This window comes from Spea bombifrons, chromosome 11 (assembly GCF_027358695.1).
Source record: "Spea bombifrons isolate aSpeBom1 chromosome 11, aSpeBom1.2.pri, whole genome shotgun sequence".
NCBI classification, from domain to species: domain Eukaryota; kingdom Metazoa; phylum Chordata; class Amphibia; order Anura; family Pelobatidae; genus Spea; species Spea bombifrons.
The window spans coordinates 27,134,525-27,160,904 of NC_071097.1; the positions used below are offsets into that span (position 1 = coordinate 27,134,525).

A 26,380-nucleotide genomic window follows, 5' to 3' on the forward strand; every position below is an offset into this window, starting at 1 on the left:
AAGTAATAAAAAAAATTGAAAAAATACTTATTGAGGAAAAGGTCATTTAACAAAATTGTGGATCTATGCTTTGTTAGACATGCATAATACAATAAAAGGGAATATATAATTTATTTATTTTATAGTGGCATCACTTTCATGTTAACCTATAATAAAAAATTACTATTTATACATATGTATAAATTATATGTAATCCCAAGAAAATACATACTCTTGGTAAAGAAAGCATATGCCGACCAACGGTTCAACTGCAGAACATGGGTCTTCGTCAGTACACATTGGTAGGTGTTTTCAAAGTTAATGAATGTTTTACTTTGTTTTGCAAGAATGTGCATGAATTTGTCTCGGTCCTAATGTATTGTACCTCTGCTGTTCTTTAGATATACACGTCTCAATTTGTCTTTGCTGATGTAAGTGTAACTTTGCTTATTTTCTTTGTGATGTAGAGTAATCCTAAATAATTCTTCCTAGCTATTGTTCAGGGACTAGATTGGGTTAACTTGTTCAATAGAACAGAACTGAAAGAAGTGAATGCGTTATTTAGTTAATGGAACACATGAGGACTGTGCTATGCCCATCCCCATGGAGCTAGCCACACATATAGGCAAGGCTATGGCACATGTGGATGGTGCTAATGGCACATAGGGAAGGAGCTAGCCCAAAAAGGCCTTTAATAGGAGTAAACAGACTGAGGATCAGCTGAAAAGTGCCTTAGAGTAAGTAGAATGTGGATAGAAGAGGACATGGCAATAGAACACTCCCCAACATAGAGTAAGAAGAAACTGACCTGGAGACCCAGGGAAGTACGGTTTCACTAGGAGACTAGGAGTGTTTCTAGGTATGGATATGGTCACATGACCATGAATTGGCCACCCACATAAAATATATGGATGGGGCCCCACAACAGTTGGCCTTCAGAGAATTAAAGATGGTCCTGGTGGAGCACTGTCTGAAGGTATAGATAGCCTGTCTCTTACTTCCATTCCTTAAAAAAGGCCTCTTTTCTTCAATGAAGTGCACAGATTGTACTTAACATAAATTTGGATGAATAAGCACTAGGAAAAAAAGAAGAAATTATTCCACGCTGTAATCTTGGAATCAAATAGCTCGGGAGGACATGATCTGCTTCACTAAAGTTGATACATGCTGCATATTATGTGAAGTAATTGACCAGAAAAAAAAACAAGCTGAAAGAGCCCAGGTACATTGAAATGCATAATGCTGTTTTCTTAATTTTAAAGATAAATAATGTATCTGTGTAGAAGAATCCCCTATTTAACCCTAATCATATGTAAATGTCCGTATTAGTTACCCCAGAAGGCCAAGTTTTTGGCATGTTAGAAGAGGAGAGAGTAAAGCTGCCTTTCCACTAAATACAGCATTATACAAACAGAATTCATAGTATTGTTGGAAAAAACCTTCCCAGAAATCATTCTTTAATCATCTAATGATTTGCCTCATAATTGTCATGAGACACATAGCAGGAACTTACTTTTTTTTTTTACAATAAAATCAGAAAAACATTCCTTAAAAGTTTGTATGTTATTTTTATGCAATTAAATGTTCAGGTGACCCTAAGGACTACCAGAAGATTGAAACATTGCTTAAAAATTTTCCCTATTGTTCCATAACAGATTTTACCTGGTGATTTAACCTCATTTCAAACTTTAAACCAGACTCTTTCTATACACTGCCCTAGTAGCATTATTTAGGCATGGGGCTTAGTTTAAAATGATTTTGAAACTCCATTCAGCATTCATCATGCATTGTCATAATATCAGCAGATCAGATCCAAAGCTCTCTGGGCACAATGCTTCTAAATGTAATGCTTTACGATAAAAAAGCAATTACTGTTTATCTGTTGTTGAAAAATAGATAATATCAAAATCCACTTACATTCTATTTTAGATTTATATATTAACTGTATTTCATTTGATCACAGGCTTTGCAAGTGGTAGGTGAAATCATTTTTAAGAACAAGTAAAGAACTTTAATTGAATTTCCAGCTGCATAATCTTATCCCCATTTTGATCCTATTTCATATATACATATAGATAGCTGGGAGCTTCCCAGGATAAGCTACCCAGAGCTCTGGAAGGGCAGGGCTAGCTGCATGAATGGGCAGAGCTTACCATATGCATGGGTGGGGATTGCCCCAGAAAGCCCTTAGTGGGTGGGAACTAGGCAAGGAGCAGGGGAAATGGGGAGTAGGCATGGAAATAAGCTGCTCCCCTTAACACATTCGCAAACAAGTTACTGTCAGATTCTATTGGAGGTGTCCAAGCAAGGTTTCTCATGGACATGGGTACAACACATTTTGTGTTTGATTTTCCCTGAAGCAGAGCACTTTTTTGGGCAGAAAACACACTTCATTTGGGTTGAGTGTATTGTTAGGGTGTGTTGTTTGGAAAAAGTTATATTCGAGGATAATTGGCCCTTGTTTCTTAGTGATTCATATCAACCTTTTTCGCGTTTACATACACAACTTTGCCAGAGCTGTTATTTTTTTCTTTACACTTCTTGGAATCGCTTATCAAGGCATCACTGATTGACAATGCCCACACACATTCATTTTGAAAGGTTGGGTGCGAGCAGCCAAAATGATGAACTTTATTCTGGGCACCAGATGCAAGAAGTTATCTTAATCCAATTAACTCAAATAATCACAAAACCACAGCAGATCTTCGAAGTTAATTGCAGCCTTTGTTGGCTTTGAAAATATGGGAAATGTTGTTAGGTAGGCTTGTCTTTGCTGGTTTCTAACATCACTTTGGAAACATGTGTGCCTCTCTTCTGCAGGATGTGTTGATATCTTTGTTCTTTTAAGACAATTTGTCAGGTTTGCCATCTCCAAATCTGGTGAAAACAAACATTATCATAGACTTTCTTCCAATAATCAGTAGACCATCGTTCACTCCAATGCAACTTTTGGGCTATCCAGTTATGATTAATGAATATTTTGCCAGCCTCCATCACTTCTCTGTATGCATGAATCCATTCATCATTCATTAGTTCACCATCATTAACCATAGTGGAATCAACAACATTGTTATATATACAGTACACACAGTATATTATATATATATATGATATAAATACAGTATATACATGCATTATCATCTAAAAAATGGCTAAAGTTACCCATAATGTTCCATTGAGTCATCTATAATGATATGTGTCACTCTGAATACCTTAAATTGGTATAGATTGGTACCTGTTTGAAGCTTTAGTTTATATGGCTTAAAAAGAGCAATTCTGATGCAAAGGGAGGTTATAAATTGTGATTCAGGGGCAAAATCTGACTAGCCCCGATAAGATCATCTAATTTTTCGCTATGGTGATAAATCCACTTTGTAAAACAGAACTGCTCCCTGCAAATTTGATCCTAACATATATCCTATCCTTTAATGTACTATATAGCAGTGTTTTCCGTTTGCTATATAATTAGGCTCGGCTTGTTAATGCCGTCTTCTGTCAGCCCCTGATATTATGTTTGTGTGCTGGCCGAAGCAAAATGAAACTATAGCTTCTATAGCAGGTGAGATTATTTTATTTCTCTTTAGCATGCACCGGAATACCCTTGGAATAAATTACCAAACTATACGGAGCAATATTTATTCTCAAGTATGATAGATTGTGCATAAAAATATAATCTAAAGCATCACAGTAATATGTGTATATTATGTTGTATATTTCACAGACCATTGGTGTGTGTGAGGGATTTGTAAGACATAAATTACAGCGATATAAAAATAATATACATGTCGGTATTTGGTATAGTTTTTAGATTGGATAGAAATGGTCCAGGAGGCATATGATGTGACGTGAAAACAAAACATTTGACATAAAATATTTGCTTATATTTAAAGTGAGATTACAATGATTTAGGTGCAATAGCCTAGAGTTATATGGAAACAAGTCTATCAGTTTTGAGAGAAATTATATCTGATATCCCAAATGCCTCTACCAAAAGAATGGAAGGCATTTCCCATGATGCCTTAGTGACATTTGCTCTGGAGTCATTTTCAGCGTAAACAGGAAGTTGTAGCACACTTCCTGTTCTACGATTGTCTCCTCGAATGTTCTTATTTGAACATTTGGGGACACTAAATCCTTTTTATGTGTGTTAATAGAAATTGCACATAATGTTGGTAAAATTATAGGGTGTCCAAAGTCTAGGAAGAATTTATATCTTGACATTCGACGAATGTTATTGGGGATTATTTACATCCTTGTGGTTCCTTTAAAAAGTTACTGTCATCATTTTAGAGCAGAGCAGTAAACGTAATCTAGCAGCAAGATGGCTACTCTCACAGTGCAACAGTTTAAGTGTTCCCCGAAAGTTCCCTGAAAGTATCAGTTAAATACAGAAGAAAAAGAACAAAATTGTATATTGGGGTCTTTTGGAGCGTTCCTTATTTAGATGGGATATTCAGTATCTGTAAAATCTATCCCATATACTTTTAAGAATTCCTTTTGTTTCAACTAAAGTATGTAAATGTAGAATCTGAACCCATACTCCCAGCATGCTAAGCCATTTGTTTGTTTCAAGCGAGCATCCCGGGGACTCGAGTGCCAGATGATTTTCTGTGCAAAACGATAGGAGAATAAACATTTTTTATTATCTTGCATCCATGGTTTCATCACAGGGTATAATTTATTATTTCAGATGGTGTACTATTTTATTTTAACAGATTCTAAAGAAAACCAACAGAGTTCTTCAGTTAATCCACTTGAACGTGAAGAAGACCATTCTAGCACGGTAAAATATCTCATTTATGTATGCATATTTTTACTTGTATACAATCACATACTGCGTTCTGCAAGCTGCCGAAAGAAAATCAAAATAGAAACAATAGGTACAGAATAAAATAAATAAGATGAAAGATGTGTTGTGTGTAATATACACAGGAAGGAACATAGATATTTAAATATTCATAGCAGATAAAAGTTGTTTGGACCAATTTATCTGTTATTCTATATGTGCTATAAGACCTCAAACTCTACTTATAAATAACACTTTAAAAAAGTCGAAAACTCTCCAAAGCATCCTCCTTTTTTTGTTGTGCACACAAAATAGCCAGCGACATATTAGGTACACACTAGGTATGTGCCTAGTGGACTAATGGACAATCTGCCAGCGCATCTCCACCAGCAGGCTACCGTAGCTAGGATGTGGGCACACAACGTGGTCACCATGCATTACAAATGTGGCATAGGGTAGCTTTTTGTGCGTGCACAATTGCCCATGTATGCATGTGTGTGCTTAGGGGCCCCAGAGGTTATTACTCTGGTACTGCAAATGGCCGTGGTAAAGTCAGACACCGTAAAACAAACTCACAATGGACCTCTACTGCACATGTGACGACACTTCCTATGTGTACATACATCACATGCTGCCAACCCATCTTTCACTAGTTGCACATTAACACATTAACACGTTTGTAAACATGAAAGGCTTTTAAAATGTAATTGTTTTTATATATATATTGAAAAGCCTGGCCAAAACTAACACCATCATTGTTTGGACTGTAAACAAAATTGAAATCAGTAAATGAGCATAATTTGATTATGGGTTTGTATCGTAAGCGCAGTCGAATGCAAACATTAATCACAATGGCATAGACTTTTTTATTTCCTCTTCGCCAAACATTTAACGTCAGTTAGTGTTTTATTTATTAATGTCTATAGTGCCCATTACCCTGTACCCCAGGGTGCTGTACGAAATAAGCTGGAGATAAAATGGAATTACTTAAAATATAGATTACCAAATTATTGAGCAAATTTACATGCTGCCTAAAAAATCCCTCTGTGTCCATTTGTAGTTTATAATAATTATTTAAAAAGCAATTATGTCCTGATTCACACAAGTGTTTTTTTTTCTAAAGATAAATGATCTGTTGCTTACTTTACTGGTGATCTCTTGGAAAAAAAATTATATTCCATGAAGAAGTATAAGACATGAAGGGGGAAGATATGGCAGGCATGGAGGAATATAGAACAGTCTTCTATCCATCCATACCTGCCATCTCCTTTCACTATTATGTATTTTCCTCCTCCCTCTGCTTGTTAAATTATGTACACCATTTTCTTATTCAAGTAACATGTCCCACAGTGCCACCATTGCCCCCAAACAGTTTATGAGTACCACCTTTGTCTCCAAACAGCTTGTCTGTGCCGTCTTTGCCCCTTGCCCCCTCTAACATACACATATGTAAACATACTTACACAAATTTTGCTTACTCATACTTACTAACACACTCTCACACCACTTATATATACATTAATACACACACACAAACATCTCACACCACTTACACATAAATGCTCACACACAAACACATACACATCTATGCCCACATACACACTTATGCATGCATGCTCACATATACATAGACATTTATGCTCACATACACTTGATGCTTACATACACTTATACATATACATCCATGCTCACATACATACAAACATACATACCATTATGGACTTATACTATTTTGGAACAATGGTTACAATGGTTGCTGCATGTCTGAATAAATAATGCAGACTATTTAACAGCAAACATTGCCACTTCAACACAGGAGGTTTGTACAAAAGAAACAAAATAACAAGCTCAATTATTATTAAGGTTGAGCTAATACCATTTCATTATGAATGGCGCATTCCAAATCATGAATTTTGTATAATACCACATGTTTTTATAATCAGATGTATTAACTTTTTTTTTTTGCAGAAAATTCTTGGTTCATACAATGCTGAATTGATTTCATCCATACTCAGTTCACAGATAATTGATAAGAATGAATTGGAAGACAATGATCTCCTATTTAGTTTGCACTCTGGCACAGAGCCTACATTGTGGCATATACAGCAATCTTTGGCTGATCGCACTTCACTTGGAATTAGCAGAGAATTCACACGGCTTCCAAGCACACTGGAGATCCAAAAGCCCGTAGACATGAAGATTATACACAGGAAAATCTTGTACCCTACAGAAGAAAAGCAAGTCATGCATATGAACAAAGGATTTTCTTCTATTACAATTACAGCCAGAAGAAATATTGCATCATTAAAACATGCTCTGAAGGAAATTGCCAGTGACCCAGCTCCGTCTATCTTCAAAAATATTGATTTATTAATGAAGATTCCTATTTCCTCTGTTGAACGAGATCAACATTGTAGATACTTAGATGGCCAAGAATGGTCTATACAGAGTTGCACAAGCCACAGAATATTTAATTGTAAGAGAGGGTGGAGAACAGTTTTGATTTCTAATGCCAAATTAAACACAGAGGGCGGAAATAAGAAAGCCCCATTTTTTATCTCTTATGTCCATGCTCAAGTGAACCAGGCATGTCCAGGTGTTATTTACTATGTTGACAGATCATTTTCCTTACCTATCGGTAATGTTCATGTAGCAGATCAAGCAACTTATTGCTCAACATTATCCTTTCAAATAAAATACCATTCATCAAAAGTAGTTAGCACCAACAGAAAGAACATTCTTAAGACGCAAAGACTTGATGGTATCAGGGTTGATAAAGCATCACTTAAAATGGAAAGCCAGCAAAGGCAGGCCAATTACCAGCCACATATCATCAAATCTACATCATTAAAAGATCTACCTGATACATTTCATCATTTAAAATGTGAAAAGAACTACGAAGCCCCAGTAGATCAACCAGATGGACACAATCATGGACTGTGTAAAGACATTTTGAATTGTCTAAATACTAAAGGTAAGGAATGCATTAATTGTAAGTTTTACAATTTCTGTATTGTCCAGAATTATCTTATACATAAAGGACATTACTTTGACATGTTGCTGACAATAATTCAACTTAACACCAATAATGATCTAAATACATTTTAAGAAATTCAAAATTAAATTAACTTTACAATCTGGATGCCTATACTTACACATATTTTTTCTATATCCCATCCCACAAAAAGTTTGTTTTAGGAATTCATCTTTTAGAAATGGAAAGAATCAATGACATTTTTTAAATGTTGTCCAATTTATCTTTGGTTACATTATAGTTATGGAGGGCCAGCAGATTCCGTAGCACTATTTCAATAGGGGAATGAACAATAACTTCACAATAACGGTAAAACCCAATAATGTATACTGGAACAGAACGAGGAGAGGACCCTGCTCTTGTGAGCTTACATCTATTAAGAGAATAGAGAGGAGTGAGATAGAAGGTGAAAAACTTCTTGATGATTTGATGGGACAAAGATGGTACAGAAAAAGTTGGTGGGGTTTATTTCTCTCAAAGGTGGAGAGAACAGGTTGTTTCTTTCAGAACGCAGGTTGTGGGCATAGTATGCTCCAATGAACAGGGGGGTTTAGTGAGCTTTTAAAGTTAGATTATGCATGATATGGTATGCAAGTCATGAACAAAGAGAAGTAGGTGACTAGGTGACTAGGAAAGAAATTGGGGGTTTACAGTGCTCTGTAAGTAAGTGTCAGAAGTTTAAATATAATTCTGGAGGGTATAGGGACCCATGGGGAGACTGACACAATTGGATGACCAATTAAGAACAATGGAGTAAGACAATTGGCTTCAGTAGGACAGCCCTGAAATAAAGCGGCAAACTTTGAGTAACGGCGTTAAGGCTCCGTTGCCGATTAAATGACCGGCCCTGTAGAGGCAGACGGATTTGGGAGCCTACCTTTAGGAAAAGTCATAGATTTGCTTATGTTTACTTAAATAAATATTTATATGTGAGAATATTTTGAGTTTGTGCAAATATTATGCTCAATATAGATCTCACAGCTACATATTCTGAAATGGGTCCCATATGTCAATGTGGGCCATAAGCAGCTGTTACGTCTGCTTACATGATAACCCAACCTCTACTCAGGTCAGCTCAGTACCTAGTAGATCACTATGGTTAACTTCTAAATGGTACAACAATAATTTTAAAAGCCTCAAAAGATTCTGCTTACACCTGCTTAGAATGAAATGCTCTGGATTTGGCATTGCATGTTGAGCAGCTGTGCTGGCTTCAATGCAGGACATAACGAAACATATTTAAATATTTGTATTTCAACCCATTCCATCCCAAGGGGTATAGGACTACATCATGAAAAATAATACACATTTTTGTGTAAATCTTCTAAAATTGGTAGGGCAAAATAATAATAATAATAATAATAATAATAATAATAATAATAATATGAATATTTCTTAGACATCCATACTTTAAGGTAACATTAATAGTTATTTAATAATCCTTTACAAATTCCTGTTAATATCCCCTCATATATAATTTTATATGTTAAAGTAGATATTTTTTAAATTAAAACAGACTAAAATAACAGCCTTTAAGTTGTGTTAAATTATTTAAACTGTTTTGGACAAGATTGCTTTCCATATAACTGAGATTCTTCATACTGGTATTTTTTAAACACGGATCTAAAAAAAAAATCAAAACTTAAAATGCATTCTCTTTGAGCATTATAACAAGACATTTCATGAAATAACAGTAAAGACATAAATTAAGAATACCAGGCAGTGATTTTTTGATTTATCTGATGCCTATGGCTCAGCCAGTGGAATATATTATATTTATAAATGTCAGCTGATTTTATCAAAGAGCCCAAAAAATTGCCCATCCCAATATTTCCAAGTAAACCACTTAAAACCAAACTTCTACAGCTTAACATTAAGAAATCATTAAAAGCCTGTTTTAAAAGATACATTGTTTTTGTGAACAATAATAATAATGATAATAATATATTTCTATGATTTTCAGCTTCCAGTGTAGGAGTCAGAAAAGAAGAACAAATCCCTATTTCCAATATTTATTCACATAAAAATGATCCTCCAAACTACTTTAGTGCCCTTGGAGCAGAAAGATCAAACATTACACGGTTTAATTTCATTTTTGGAAGACAAATTTCAAAACTCGACAAGGAAAAACAGAAGCTACATAAGGAAAATCTTCCTCCAAATGGTAAGATGGGAAAAAGATGTTTTCTATTAGTGAATGTATTGTTCCAACATTAAAAATGATTACTAGTACTGTTGAATGCCCAAACTCCCTCTGATTATAGTTGTCTAATTAAGTAAAATGTTGCCTCAGTTTTAATCTTTGCCGTGAATGGGTAATGGTGATGGGAGGGAAAATGGCGATTCCCAAGAACTGCCTCGGGTGAAAGCAATCTCCTGCAGTAGGAACCACCATTCATGGCGATCCAGCCTACCGCTGAATAACATTTTTTTCTTTTATACCTTATTATTATTTTTATTTTACTTTAATTTCTTTCACTCTTTCGCTGTTTTGTTCTCAACTGATCAGCTGCACTCACTTTACATGGAAGGAACATCAAGTTCATTTAAAGTCTTGTGTGGTAATGCGAGACTTCTGGCATGAGGATCATGAATGGCGACTCCATAGGACTGCTTCAGATGCAAGGCAGTCCCCTGCACAGGGAATTGTCAGGTAGCACTCCCATGCACACCGTTACATTCTTCATGACAATCCATGCTGTCATGATGGCTTTTTGGGCCACCGTTTTCATGAATGTTTAAAGGGGTTAAGATCCAAAGTTTGAGGGTAGTCTTATAATTGAGAAAACACGGTATGAAAATGAAATATGGAGGGATAAATCGGTTGCCCTTATAGAACACTTTATCTCCTACATCCTTTTAATATAAGACCTCAGCAAAGATTCTTTCTAGACCAGCAAACTATATATTTTTTAAATGGCATCTTGGATTGGCCGTTCTGGATCATAGCTGGACACTAATTTATAGCTTAGCTGTTATATATGATGGCATCTGAACCGGATTTGTGAGCGGAATGACAAACAGACCATCACATTACCTACCATCTGTTGACTCAATGATATTTCTGAACATTATGACTCCTACATTGCAGGGGAAAATGAGCTGGCAAACAAACAAAACTGTACAGCCATCTATTTTTTCCAGTGCCTTGAACCTCTTGTTGTGCTGCTCAGCGTGAGGATGTCAAATGCTGTTAATAAGACTGATTGAGGCCTTGTTGAAAAGTACATACATTTCTTCAGTGTTAATATACTACTTCTGTCCAATTCCAAATATTTTGGTTTCGGCCGGTGGTTAAAGTAAATTGACTTAACTGATAGATATGTACCTTTTTTAAAAAAAAACAAAAAACACAATACTTTAGATGTTCACAAAGGTTTGAATGGAGTTCAATGAGCGTATTTTAACATTTTTAAGATTAAGGTGGATCTGTCACCTTGCCCAAATATTCCTTTTTTTAAACTAAACCTTTGTAATTGCACACTGTATATAATAATATATAAGACAGTCACAAATTATCCTTTTATTAGGCAGAGGTGGTGCTACATCTAAGCGTACCTGTGACCTTTCTGGGTTTGACCTGGAGTCTAAAGGTGAATTGCTGCTCCCCTGGATCTCCGGGCCACTTTTCTCCATGCACGGCTATCCCCACCCACATGTGGCTGGCCCCACCTCCACATTGAGCCACTCCCCCAGAAAAGGGAGACCCCTGGGTAGCGTCAGAAATGCATATAAGAAAATTAAGCAGCTGCTCAGGCCCCCAACTGATTTCCCAGTATTGCCCTATATAATTCCATATTTTCTAACAAAGAAAAGATTCTTTTATTGAGAAACCGCTCAAATTCTCTGGTGGCCAGTAAGAGTTCTTTAGCCTCCACGGTAAGCCCAGAAATCAACCTTATTGTTTAGAAATAACTATATAATATTAAAATGTGTTTTTTAGGAATAAGGACAGGTGTACTATTTGAATTTCAACTATTCTATGACAATAAAATAATTACATTGTGCTAAAATGCCATTTTCTTTCCTTACTTAGGTTCTAAACAAGTGATTGACATTTATTCTGCAGAGCACATGTCAATAACATCAGAGACTAAAAATAACATAGTGTTTTATCAACCGGGACAAATTAATGAAAACAAGGACATTTTACCAGCGATGATGAGTCTGAGGGTAAATATATATATTTTTTACTTATTTCTAAAAACATGAATCCTATGAATAGAGTATTATGTAAGATTTTCTGTATTTCAGAATTATGACTTCTTTTTTCACACTTGTAGGTCAATGTACATGAACAAGGGCATGATAAAGTCACTTCTGTTTTAACAGGGACCTCATGTGTTCCAGTTTTAAGGATATCTGTGCTTTTAGGTGTTAAAGTACAGTCCATTCATACAGCTAATGATGCATTCCTTGAAACCGTAAATGTATTCCTGAATGCTGTCATTGAAAATGGCTCAATTATTTTGAGTCAGTATTGGAGAATGTATCTGCACTAAAATGAAAACTAACCCATTTATTAAACATTCTAAAACTTTAAAATATACTTTAAAATGAAATTTCTCTCCGTCAGGACGCCCTAGAACATCGTAGGCCAGACTTTATCACTAATTCCAAAGAACGGCTACGCAAGCTTGAACTTATGGTACATCGCAGGAAATTCCAACAGGGCCAAGAATCACCAAATGGCAAACCACAAAAGTTTCTACCAAAACCTACTTCCATCAGAAGGAAAATCTTCACGGTGCCTCATCCGCTGAGTGGTGAGTCTATGCTAGTAGGGTGTAATAAAGTTAATTTTCAAATGGTTACCAGTATCAATACCGTATTTGCTCGATTATAAGACGAGGTTTTTTTCAGAGCAAATGCTCTGAAAAATACCCCTCGTCTTATAATCGAGGTCGTCTTCTAATAAGACCTCAAAATGTCCGCTGGGGCCATGCTGCTTACCGGGCTTTGGTCGCGAGCAGCAGGAGACCAGGAAGCTAGAAGAGTGTCACATAACTCTGCCTCCCCCCTCCTTCCTCTGGGGGCGGGGCCAGAGAAGTTGCTCGCACAGCCGGGACCCTGCAGAAGTCTTCGAGTGAGAGATCTGCAGTTCAGGTAAGGGGGTGGGGGAGGGTTTTTGTGATTAATGTGTGAAGTATGTGTGATTAATGGAATGAATGAGTATTTAAATGTTTGTGAATGAGTGTGTGTGTGTGATAGCATGGATGTGTAAGGTGGGTGGTGGTGGTAGCATGGCATAGGGAGGCTGTACTCAGACTCCTATCATCCCCAGGTTCCAGCATGTACTGGCTGCCTTGGCTTGATAGGAGTGTGATTGCTGTTAGCAGTTATATATATATATATATATATATATATATATATATACACACCTCCAGAAATGCCTTTTAACCCCCTATATGCCACTCTGCCCCATGATATGAGTGGCATATAGGAGGGTATAAGACATTTCTGGAGGCAGAGTGGCATATAGAGGGTTAAAAGGCACATCATGGGGCAGAGTGGCAAATAGGGGGTATAAGGCATTTCTGGGGGCAGAGTGGCAACCCTGGGGGCAGATGTGCATAACTGGGGGGGCAGGTTGGCAAATAAAAGGAAATAAAAAAATATATATTTTTCTCAATCATAGCTTTTATTAAATATGAAAATTAGTTTACATGAATTAACATTTACTGGTAAAACTTTTTCCTATAGGGTAGTCTTATATTCAGGCTTTTTGTTTTTTTCCTAAATTAATATTTAGATTTTGGGGGGTCGTCTTATAATCGGGGTCGTCTTATAATCGAGCAAATACGGTATGTTTTTATGTTCACATACATCAGTGTTAACTTTATACTTTGTCCTTGTCACAAATATGTATAAATGTCACTTAAACAGAAAGTTTTGCACTTTCCAAGTATTTTTGTGCTTAATTATTGGCAAAACTACTGTAAATTTAGGACAAACTCAACACTAACTTGGTTGCAGTTCCAGAGTTACCCCATTTGGTCCACACTCAACTGAGGACATCTCAAAACTCCCCTAGAAACAAAGGCATAGCTTCTAAATGTACCTCTTTCGGAAGAACAGTCTCTTTGGACCCCACATCCCTTTGCCCCTCTTTCCGCCACACACGACCCTCTTTTCTAGAAGCTCAGAATGTTTGCCAGGTATCCGAATATCACAATATTAAAAGTGGCAGCAATGTATTTATAAGCAACAGAAAATATGTTTCTAAATTAAATTGTGTAAGAATAAATATAGGTGACAAAGCAGCGTAAAATGTCTCTCTTTGACCGTTGGAATTGTTGGAATATATCCAATGAGTTTGTTAGACCTCAGCAGAACCTGAATACATCAGAGATCAAACATTCACCTAAGCGTGGATTCCTAACACGCCATCGATTAATGTTCATATACACCAAGATCTGTTTTTTATTAGTAAAAGTAGCAAAATCCATCCCAAATCAATAGCTATGTTTCGGTTTTGAAGATTTTGGAAAGAAGATTTACGCTTTCATAATTACTACTATATGTCACTACACGGAAGTATTTTTTCATGCTAACAGTGATTCTCCTCTTTACGTGTATATGATTTTTGGTTTAATTTTTTATTACGCTGAAAATTCGACAGCGTGGTTTATGCAAAAAAAAAAACCAAACATTTAAGGCCTCATTAAGCAAGCATAAAACAAGCATTTTCTCTACAATATTTTGCTGACGGTACAACAGAAATGCAGATGTGTTCTCCACATGCTGAATCAGCATTTCGTCCATTCTAAATAGGATTTGTTTTAGGAAATTTAAGCAAAGGATAAAGGCATTAGGCAGACCTAATGGGCTGATGGAGAATAGAGTGCATCGTAGGTGCAAGGTACTGTGTAAGGTAACATAATGAGTTTTCCTTCACCCTTTTTGTCTTATGACTGCATATTTTTCTTTGAGTTAACAGATAATACAGTATATACAAATTACAAATGTTCCAAGCTAATTTCATATAATTTTCTTCTCGTTTTGGCAAAAGCTTAATGTAGTATAATACAACATTCATCATTCACCTTACTTGGAGTAATCATTTGAAACTGTTGTGTAACATTTAGGAATGATGGAATACGCCTGTCTCTACAATAGTGTAATTATATTAGCATATGTAGGAGAGAAAAAAAAAACATACTTGCAATATAAAATTCAGAGAGGGTGAAATTATTTTTCATTAAAAAAAGCTTATCACGGCTGATCTACACTTCACTATTGAAGATATTTGTTGACAAATAGTCAGGGATGCTCAGGGTTAATTAAAGTCATAGCTGCCAAAATCCAGTATTTGCCTCCGTGGCTCTGGGGAGAGCTGGGTACCTTCTGGCAGGGATTTCCCCTTACTTTTTTTCCATATGTCTCCTCTTTCTGTTTATTTCCCCTCCTCCTTCCTTTTATCTCTCCTCCTCTTTATTCTTTATCCCACCCCTCCTTCTCTTTATTTCTCCTCTTTCTCTATATCTCATCTTGCCCGCTTTATCTATCTTTTTATTTCACTTTATCGCTCCCCTTTGTCCTTATTTCCCCATGTCACTCCTCTCTCCATCTCACATTATCTCTCTCCTTTCTGTTTATTTCATCTCCCCCTTTTCTCCATATCTCTCCCCGTTACTTGGTGGCCATTCCCACTTAACTTTTTGGACGTGGCAAATGTCCCTTTTGTTGGTACTGCATACTATGCTTTTAGACTATATCTGCAGGGAGAGGGGAAGACGTAGCCTGTTCTGCATGCACGTTACTCTCTTGCATCTCCATATGTGGGACATTTGAAATGTATGCCTAATCACACAGTGTGGACATGATGTTTGAAAGTATTTATGTGGCATAAACAGAGCACAGATTATTGGACCTGCCACCCTAGGCATAGGTTTACTTTTATTCTTAGGCAGAGCTGTGCAAAATTTAACAAAAACATTCTTCCATAGGAGTACCATGAAAATCTTGTATTTGTGTCGGCTTCTGCAGTAGTTCAGGTGCAAGCGAGTTGGTAGAACATGTAAGCTCATAGAAGTTCTGCGTTGGCGACTTACATTTGGACTTGCAGAAATTATCACTTTACTTGCATATACTTGACTGCATGTAGGGTTAAGCATTGTCCCTGATGGATTAAACTGTTAAGAAAAGGGAGTTTAGGAATCGAAGATCACCAGTGAAAATCAAGACTGGAAAATAAATCTATTCTGTTATAGTAAGGTTGTATGGTATTTCCATTCTGTCTCTTTAATCAAATGGCATTTTTCCCTACATTCCAACTGGAATAATTTCAAATTTGAATGCGCAAAGGCCAAGGGCTGCAAAATGTCATACATGTGGCCGCAGGCTGGACACGTTCGCTTGCACACTATACTCAAACTCTTGCAGCATGCAAGGATTGCAGTTTGAGTGGCAGTCACATTAAGTGAGCCATGCACCTCGTTTGGGAGATGGCCAGTCTGGGCATGGGTCTCACAATAGTGTAAACCATTTCATATGTAAAATTCAATGAGAACTCATCTCGCTACCTAATGAAAACATAACTGGAAACAACTCATATGACATACTAACCTTTTGTGAGCGAGAGAATTTATGAGATGTCCTTCCGAGGATGAAATAATCTACGCAGCAGCTGGAGTGATTCTGTGCCTTATCTGCCTACTGGGCTGCAAATATTACAATTTAAATATTTTTCAACTCAAAGAAGAAAGGAAACATAATAGATCGTGTTAGGTTAAGTAAATAAAAATATGTTCTCAGCTCAATTATGGAACAAAATAGCCCAGCATTCTCATTCACAGCAGATTAGTGGATTCTTGCTATTTCACACACTTACACAGATGCTTTAGAACTAAAATACAAGGTGAGAAATAGCAAAGTAAAATGGAAAGGAACCCAAGTTGCCCAAAAGCCCCAAAATGTACAATTTTACAATAGTTATCCTCTTTTTTTACCATTTGACACTTTCCCCAAATATCACAGTTTACTCACCATAGAAAAGAAAAAACAGCAAATGATACTGAAAGACATAACGAAAATGACATAGGCAAGACATACATAACCCAAACAAGCTAACAAGGTGAGTGTGATGCCTGCTATATGTATAAATTACTACACACCCAGATGTCATTACGCCCATATGAACTCATTCTAACAGACCAATAAGTGAACAGAAAATTCACAACAGCAGAATCCCCTGCACATTATAAGCCTTTTTTACTGTAATTCTGTAATTCATGGGGGCACGTGAGAAATTTGCTTACAATATCAGGTAGTTAATACCTAGTAGATTTTATATATATATATATATATATGTGTGTGTATATATATTAATAATGGTCCAACCAATTCATTCGTAAGGATCTGACATGAAGGAATAACTTGTCGGTAGTTAATAGTGAATAGTGAGTCACAGCCATTCCCTGGGCTGGTGTAATTTTAAGTATTTGAATCGCTTCACATCCCAGCTATAGTTGTTATATTAAAGCAAGACGCTATCTCCGGAGACTCACAGCTGTAGAACATTGTTCTGCTTTAAGAGATGTCCCTTGATAAATAAATACGCAGTGGGAAAACGGTTAAAGTAACTATGCTTCCCAAGAGATTCTGCAGCATCTGAGATCTTTCCTTCTTCTGGTTATAGCTAGCAAGCTGCAGGGATTGTCCATGTTGTATATACGTTGAAAGCGTAATTTTTTCTGAATGTGTTACGATCTCAGGGCCAGTGTGATTATCCAGCCTCCTTCTCTCCTCTCTGTCAGTTATACAATAAAATACTGACTCATAACCTTCCACAAAAGCACCTGATTTCTGTTTACACATCAGCAAGGCCACAACACAATTTATAGCGTCTATCAGACAAGGGCCTTAAGAAAGCCTACTGGATTCTGGAAAGTAGAAATGAAAAGCTATAATAACTGATCTTAACCTTGTTATTTGGTTAACATTACATACAATGAGAGATTTTTTTATTTGTTTATTTATTTTTTTGAAATGCTTGTTGAATTAAATAGTTATTGTACTTTATTGTTCCAGATGGGAATGCAGTATATTGCTTTGTTATGCCATTCACACCTTAGTGGTACTTAACAGGTTATATGCAGTTCCAAGGGTTCTCAGGCTACCTTGACCAAGTTTTATGAAAATGAATAATTTATTTAATCACTAGAGTAAACCTGAGTGCCAGCCCCACCACACTTTAATTTGACTTAACTCAAGTCAACGTGACTAGCAACTTATAGGGAGCTGCTGTAGAAATGCAAAGCAGCTCATCTAAGATGAAATAAGTTGGCAGCTCAGTTTACAAAAGGGCTTTAACTTGACAAAATCTGTTCAACTTTTTAGGAGGAGTAGTTGACCAAGAACATCATGAAAGCCTATAGGGTAGCACAAGTCAGTTGCTTACTGATAGACTTGCATGTAGATAACTGACAAACATAGTAAGTAATCATCTCAACAGCTGTCAAAGTTCAACTTTGAAGGCAACTTCAACAATATGGGAGACTTGAAATTTCCAACTTGATAACGCGCAAGTTGTTTGTAAATAGACCATTTGCTGTTCGAGTTGAATTAGCCAAGTTCTGTAACTCAAGTTTGGTAACTTACCAATCGCCAAACCTTACCGAGCTGACCTGACTGCTACAAGAATAAGCTGCGTAGTGTTTTTGTCGTCCCTTAACAATGACAGTGAAACTTTAATTCCTTTCTTGTGTTAAATCTGTGTTCTGCATAACTGACTGGTGTTCTTTATGAAATAAATTACTGTAAATTGCAAAAAAGTGTTGTAAGTCCTAGCACTTTGACAAAACATGCTCTAAAGCAAGAACTGAGAAGCCGTGTGTGCAAGCCTCTGTTTTTTCTTTTTAAAATACCGTAATATTTTTGACCTTTGTTTAGTGTAACTTAAAATAATTGCATCCAAAATCTTTGAGGATAAACTTGCTTTCTAGAAACGAAATCCTGCCCTCTGAGTGAAAGAAACATTGTATTACCCTCTTCGCGACCTAGTGGAAAAGCCGTGAACATCACATTAATTTCAGATTTCACTTATAAGCTTTATATTGTTAAAAACTTATAACACATAAAGTGTCCATCAAACCCATCCTATGGAAAATACATGATTTGGAGTCAGAATCTCCTACAGACAATTTTTTTTTTTAAATTGTTTATATAGGCCAGATCTTAAAGTGAACATCAGTATGAATTCCAGTATGAGAATCAGTGCCCAGTAAGTTTTGATGAGCCTTGTGGAAAGTAAGAACACTCTATAAGATTCTGTTCAGATATTGAGTGTAATGTAATGTGAGTTGCGGGGCTGAGTTCCAACATTCTTCTCTTGGCCATGCCGTCTACTGCTGGGATCATTTGTAGTGTGGAGAAACTGGGAGTAGTCCAGTGATCAGACTGAGATTCTTTCCCAGTTAGTCCCAATATGCATATATTGTCCTTTACATGTCTCATATCCAGAATGTCTGAATTGGAAACACATCTGTATTTAAAGTGCATTTGTCACCCCAAGCTGACCTTTTTATAGATCCTCTGAATCGCTTTTTCTAAGATATATAATAGGTAATATTTAGTGGATCTCTTAAAGAACTAAAAGCAAAACTACCTCTGGGATTTGGAGAGTTATTGCCCCATGGACATTATTGAAAATAACAAATGTATACCACTCAGTGTGTTAATTGTGCTGAAGTGTGTGCCTTACTCAGCCTCTCTGACGATTGATTTATGTGTTTCATTTGAAGACACCAAGAATGTGCCAGTTTCTTTGGTTAGCATATGCACAAAGCCATTGCTGGGGTTTGACTGGCCCCTAGGAGACAGCAAAGCAACTGAATGACCTGAAACAAGAATGGCAGTACCTACATTTTGACCGGGAACCATTTTTTTTACCTAGAAGTTTTTATGTTAGCGGGCAATATATCAGGCGCCAGGTGTCCTGTCTTTGGTGTGGACTTCTGGAATCATGTGCATGTTCTAGGTTATCCTTATAGTTATACACAAGGGGATACAGTTGGTTTTAGAAATCAAATTCTTAACATTAAGAACATGTTAATAGTGAGTTTATTATTGTGACCATTGCCAGCAATCCCTTGCTGCCTGCATATTAAATAACCCGTTCTGCTTTATTAAAATGAATCAGTTCCCCATGTTACAATGCCATAAATATTTGTTGTCCTAGTTTATAACTAAAACAAAAACACACACAGTACTAAGCAGCTGTACCGCGCTGTGAAATCAGTTCTCCTCTGACTCACGCTATTGTATGACAGCGTTGTCTCAGCCTGAGACCGTTACTTGTGTTAAACTGCTTGGCAGTAACATTTGTAACTCTTGATTATTCCCTGACATTTTAATGTTTGTGTTTGTTCAGCATTTCCATTGCCAAAATTGCTATTGTTTTACCAGATCAGCTTTAAAAAAAAATGGATTTGCGATTTAAAAAAATGTATTAAAAATAGAAACATTATCAACAGCCAAAAGAATTACAACTTTGCTTTAACTTTATCATGCGACCCTGGTTAAAATATAATGAGAAATAAACTCAATTATAGAATCTTATATTATCACTAAATAATGATCAGAAAAGACGGATGTGTTTGTATAGACCTGGGGAATAACAAGATAAATAATTTGACTATTTTCACAATATTTATGGTAAGAAAGAAGACATTAATTGAACATATTTAGAATATGTAGCTTTAAATGGGATCCTTAGGGGAAACTTCCATTTTAAATGCTACAGCTTGGCGAAATTCTACTTCTGTACTATTAAGAAGATACTCAACAAAGAACAATAGGGAAATATATAGGTCATGTCTAAAGCTAGTACTTCAGTGGCTTAGATGCTTTTTAAGTAAGTTTTAATTTATTGAGAAGGTGGTAGATATGTGGAACAGCTTTCCCGCAGAAGCGCTAGATGTTTATACTGAATGGAATTGAAACCGGCATGGGATGGGCATAAGTCATGGGCAATGGACCATTGCTGCTGCTCGCTCAGTAGTCCATTGCTTTAAAGTGTAGTGGAGGGCAGGATAAACATGGCTACAACTCTACTAGGGCCAGGGCCAGTTTCATCTCTCATGGAGCCCTTGGCTATCATGAGGAGGAGACAAGACCATGGACCAAATACAATTTGATTTTCCCCAGCAGGAAACCATGGTCAGTGTGATCGGAACGAGTGTGTGTGTCTGCTCAAAGAGTGTCCCTAAGTTGGGCATTGTACTGAACTTAACAATAAGCACAAGCCAAATGCAGTTCTGATAAAAATCTATTACATTTTGAGGTTAAAGACAATGGAAATTGGTGGGACTTGCTCTGCTTGTATTCCCTAAACATTTTCAAAGATACAAAAAGTATAGATATGGGACTTAAATATTTGAAAAAACCTTATGACTAAAAACCTTCATTTGCATTTCGGTAACTCCTACAGTATCTGGAGTGACAACGCTTAATCCCTGAATATGGTTTATAGAATAAATAAATAGGCACATCAAAAGAATTTAATGTGATCTACACATTTGTTTAGCAGAGAAAATAGATTGTACTAATCAGTGTTATAGATTATGGTGAGCTCATAACAAACATATTAAAAGCCAATCATGCACTCATTCTTTTGCCTTCTGGCACCGGCACGCCTGATTAAGTGTTTTCTACCACCTGTCTTTAGTCCTATGTTATCCGTCCGGCTTGTCATTTGTTTAACTCCAGGTAGGAAACGAGGTCTCATTCAAACTGGAAATAATTAAGAATGCGACCAGTCACCCGTTTCATCAATACCCAACAGCAAACGCGTTGATTGAGAGGTTTTATCCTTAGTTAATTTACCCACAAAAGGTTAAACTACATAAGGTTTTTTGAGTTTGGAAGTTAGAGCTTTTGTTGCAACAAATTTTAAATAATTTCATCACCGATTATATAGAGATTTGTTTGCGAAAGAATATTTTCTATTCATTATAAACAAAATGCATTGTTGACATCTCTATTTGTACTTAATATTATTTACTTTAATTAGTTTGTCTAAGATTTATTTTGGAGGACGCTTGATAAAGTGTGTTGTTGCATTTGATTGAATGTTAAAGTATTTTTCTGTCATGTTAAGTGAAAAAAAATGCTTCATTGTAAAACATTCAGCATTTTTTTTCTTTAGATTTAAAATGAATAAATAATCATTATTTGTAGATCATTATTTTTTTATTATTTTGGAGTGTGCAATTATTTCTTAAATATTTTCAATAGTGGTATTTTTGTTATATGGAGCGATGAGTAGTACACAAAATGTTCATATTTATGTATTTATTAATAATCAGCTTTGGAGTCTATAAGCAGAATAGAACCAGGAGGTTTAACGAAACTTCCATTAACAAATAGACAATTAAAAATAGATTTAGGGAGCTGTTAAAACAAGCACATCTTCAATCAAAAACAGTAAAGATTTTCTTCAAGTAAATGTGAAGTTGAACAAATATGCTGTGATTAGAGTAATGTTTCAAGCCATTATGTACTTTGCTCATGAAAGGTAGTTCTGAAACATAACTACCTAGTTGTTAATATCTACAGGGTGGTGTGTTATCGTGCAAAGGTGGGCTCATGCATAAGTGACTGTGGTTCCACTAACAGGAGAGCAGAGATAAGGCCTCCACTGTGTGAGTGGTTTCTGAGTGGTGTACTGGGAAATAAGGATCTATGGACTGGTCACTTGGGGGGATGCGTCATAAAGAGAGAAGTAGTCTTGCATGGGAGTGAGACTAGCCCTAGTAAATAGAATGAGGATAGGGCAGAGATATGATTCCTAGACCCTATAGGCTCCCAAGCATGTATATTAGACATGTGGAAATGGACCAAAAATGATTAGGACACATTTTTCAGTTTGTTTTTGGCCCATTCCTTTTTATACGTATTATGTCCATAACCTCTTGCAAATCTTGGGGGAGGACGTCACTGAAAGCTCCAAGGTTTTGGCAGAATTTCACATAAGGACCAAGTGGCAGTGCTTTTGGTGACATCATTTCACCTGATTGGAGGATTGGCCATAACTGGCGTGAATTCTGCTAAGGTGAACTTTTACCAAAATTGTGATGCTCTTGGTGGCGCCCTTTCGCAGAAGTTTGCGCTTGTTTATGTCCAGCCGGTAATATCCAGGTGCTGGCCGCACACTCCAGCACCCGATCTGCTGCTTAGGTACTAAGGGTATATCATAAGAAATTGTCAAAGGAATTTCTCTTACTGATATACAAAGGAATAATAGGAATAAATGAGATTGATTAGAATGAAACATAAGTTATACAGTATACGAAAAGTCATTATAACCCCTAATATAGCTAAGTTTGATAGCAGCGATATTTGTTAATCATACAAATCCTGTATTTTTTTGACTTGTACCACAAAATATCAAATTAAATGTGTATAACAAATGAAATGTAGTAAAATTGATTATGAAGCCATTACAATATTTTCAATATTATTTTGATTAGATTAAGATATATTTCTTTATTTAGTGCATAGTTTTCTTTAGTCCCTTCTCTTCTACTTTAGTCCCAATAATATTCTTATTAATAGACTGCAATTATATAAAAGATTTGAACAGTGATACGAATGGGGCGATGAACACCATTACTACCAAACTATGTAACACATTATTCAAACTTGTTTTTTTTCTTCCTTCCAGATAACTTATTTAAACCAAAGGAAAGGACTATTTCTGAGCAAGAGATGCAGAAAAGATCTAAAAGGTACAAACGATCTCCTGACATTATGAAAATGTTATCAAACTGTCAAATACACATTTAAGGTTGACTACACTGACTAGGTTCAAACAGGGGTATACATTATTCCTGCTCTCTTTGGGACCCTTGAGACCTCAAGTTTGATATCCCTACTTTAAAATTTGTTCAGAAGAAATTTCTGCTTTATACAGTTTTACAATACCAGCCCATAGAAGGAAACACAAAAATCCACCTTTTCTCTCTTCAGCTTATAAAACTAGAATATTGGCTCCTGTTTAAATTCCAGAGCACAGCATCTTTGTAGCCCCCCTTTGCATAGTCAAGGGCTCTGACACTGGCGTGACCTTCGTGTTTCTTAAAGCTGATTGGAGTAATAGCCTATACCACATGCTCACATATGTGTTGATGTGTCCAGAAATACATATTTGCACATACATGGTTTTGATAACCATGGCTCAAATTTTTCCAAGAAGGTTCTTCTCCTAAGAGATTCCTCAGCACCAGGTAGAAGTCAGATCAAGTGTAAGACTTTCTTAAAACCCAACTTGAAAGTTAGATGCCCAGTCTTGAATACTAATATTACCATTTAAATGTTTTCAGGATTTATAATAGTTTGCCCGAAGTAAAAAAGAAAAAAGAGGAAGAGGAAAAAAGGATGATAACACTGAATAACAGAATGAGAGCTGAACTATTCAAAAAGGTAAACACTTTGGAGATCAGTGTTTGTGTCGTTATATTTGTGAATCTATTTGTTGATTTAGAATGGAATAATCTTGTTCTGTGACTATTGGACTTATAAACCTGTGTTAAAGCAGTAAATGCATGGCATGTCGTGACAATATTCACTAGCCTGCAAGTCTTGATAATCCAGATCTATGAAAAATGCACATTATTATAACTGTAGGTTCTTTTTCAGAAAGAAAGCCCCCCCACAATCGGTATTAGGAGTAATATTAGTATATAATAAAGTTTAAATTAGTTACCAATTGCACATGCCTGATAAATAATGTAACAACTTATAAATAATAATCATAATCATATATGTTCTTTCTCCTCAGAAACTCCTGGACCAGGTTCTGCAAAGAAATACTGCCTGATATCAGACTGCATACTGTAAGGATGACTTTTCTTTAGTTGGGATCTAACTAAGGACACAGCATCTATAGCGCGATTCAATAATTCTTGTCCAGAAGAATGTTGTAATTTGTAGGCATTAAGAACTGACGTAAACTACTCTGGGATATACAAAGAAAGGTTCATATTTAAGCCACTTGGCTAACAGTATGCAGCAATTGGCTAATGTAATGGAACCACTGTTGTCTACTAAAATTGCTCCAGACCCCTAAATACTGTTTTCTTAGTTTGTTTTCCTTATGGGACTAATGAGTTCGAAAGCTTGAATCCTAATATAAAAAGGTAGGTGATTTCAAAGAATTATAGCTTAGAATTGGAATGTTTTCATATAATTTTTATAATTGGATAATTATTACTTTATAAAACTATTTACTGGGATTGTGGATTGTTTGGCTCCCAATGAACATTTCTATGTCTAGTGATCCATCTAATATTTGTATATGCTTGCCGTCATGCTTGATAATTTCCCTAAACGTTTTTCCAAAGAGTCTGATTACTGGACAAAATCAAGCACATAGCAAATTTAGAATTTGTTATTCTCATTCTTTGTCTAGCGCAGAACTTATTGGTTATAATCAGAGTATTTTGATTGCGACGGTGTATTTACACTGGTCCCATTCAAGTGAAATTTTGATGACATTTACCTGCCACATAAGTTGGCACGCTTACTTACAAAGAACAATAGCCATATAGATATAGCAACTAAAAAGTCATCATTAAACGTATTGCTTATAGTGGCATAGCTGCTTGATTTTGGAGCTCTCGAGCACCGGAAGTTAAGAATCTTAAAATATCCTTTGGACTGATATTTATTTGATCCTAAAGTGCACTGGAATTTTTAATGTGTATATTTGTAGGGATTTTATGAGGACCTTTTAATATGATTCCATCAATGCTTAGTTCATTAGGGGCAACATTTGCACTTAAGTATCCAAGTTTGAAGACTTTTAAACTAATGACTAGAACAGAGCCAAACTCTTTATTTATGCACTTGCTTATGTCTTATGTCTCTTGAAAGTAATGCATATGTCACACTTACCTTTGCATGGTGGGGTCCAAGTAAGGAGTCATTTCCCTTTAGAAAAGCTCATAGGAGGTAAAATTATGAACCATGCCGATGAAGTGTATGATAACGCTAACATACAATGTGTTTCTTATATGTGAATATAAAGGGGAATAGGAGACATACAAACAGACGGGTACCTTAGAAGGCCAACAGGTTATCTTTTGTGGTAAGGGTTATTCTGTATTTTTGGAAATGCCTACTTGACATGACTCTGCATTAACTTGTACAGTTATGTGTGCTCAGTCTATTAAAAATAAACTAAACATGTTGCATATGTGTTACTGTGCTGGCTCTTGATTGTAGCTCGTTCTACTTAGATCTGTTTCTGTCCTAAACCCACAAAAGAAGACAGAGCGGAGTGGATCAGATGCATTTGAAATGTATGTTGCTTTATATTTGTTCTTGCCCCTTCCTTCAGCTGCTGTATAAGTGCCCAGGAAACCCACCATGTTTGCACTTATGGTACCATTAATCGTTGTCCTTTAAGGGTGACCAGTTACCTGCAGGCACAGTTGGGGAGATCCCAGATCTCCTTGATAAATTATCTATGCTTTAAGATTATTTGAGTACAGACCTTCAAACAATCCCACTGATCATACAGAGGCTGTTGACGATAGAAAGGATCATTGATGTGGAATGTGTATCCAGGGTAATGC

The 26,380-nt window shown here is 36.2% G+C and overlaps 1 protein-coding gene across 1 annotated transcript in view; it reads left to right on the forward strand.

The window, feature by feature from the left end:
• The window catches only part of C11H10orf90 (chromosome 11 C10orf90 homolog), a 36,322-nt gene extending 11,610 nt beyond the window's left edge, over positions 1-24,712 (forward strand). The window contains exons 2-9 of the mRNA XM_053451133.1: positions 4,695-4,762; positions 6,734-7,739; positions 9,763-9,963; positions 11,836-11,972; positions 12,376-12,565; positions 23,467-23,530; positions 24,125-24,224; positions 24,583-24,712. Coding sequence (XP_053307108.1) covers positions 4,695-4,762; positions 6,734-7,739; positions 9,763-9,963; positions 11,836-11,972; positions 12,376-12,565; positions 23,467-23,530; positions 24,125-24,224; positions 24,583-24,621 — 1,805 coding nt within the window. The 3' untranslated portion in view covers positions 24,622-24,712. The remainder of the gene's footprint in view (positions 1-4,694; positions 4,763-6,733; positions 7,740-9,762; positions 9,964-11,835; positions 11,973-12,375; positions 12,566-23,466; positions 23,531-24,124; positions 24,225-24,582) is intronic.
• The last annotated feature ends 1,668 nt before the right edge of the window (positions 24,713-26,380 follow it).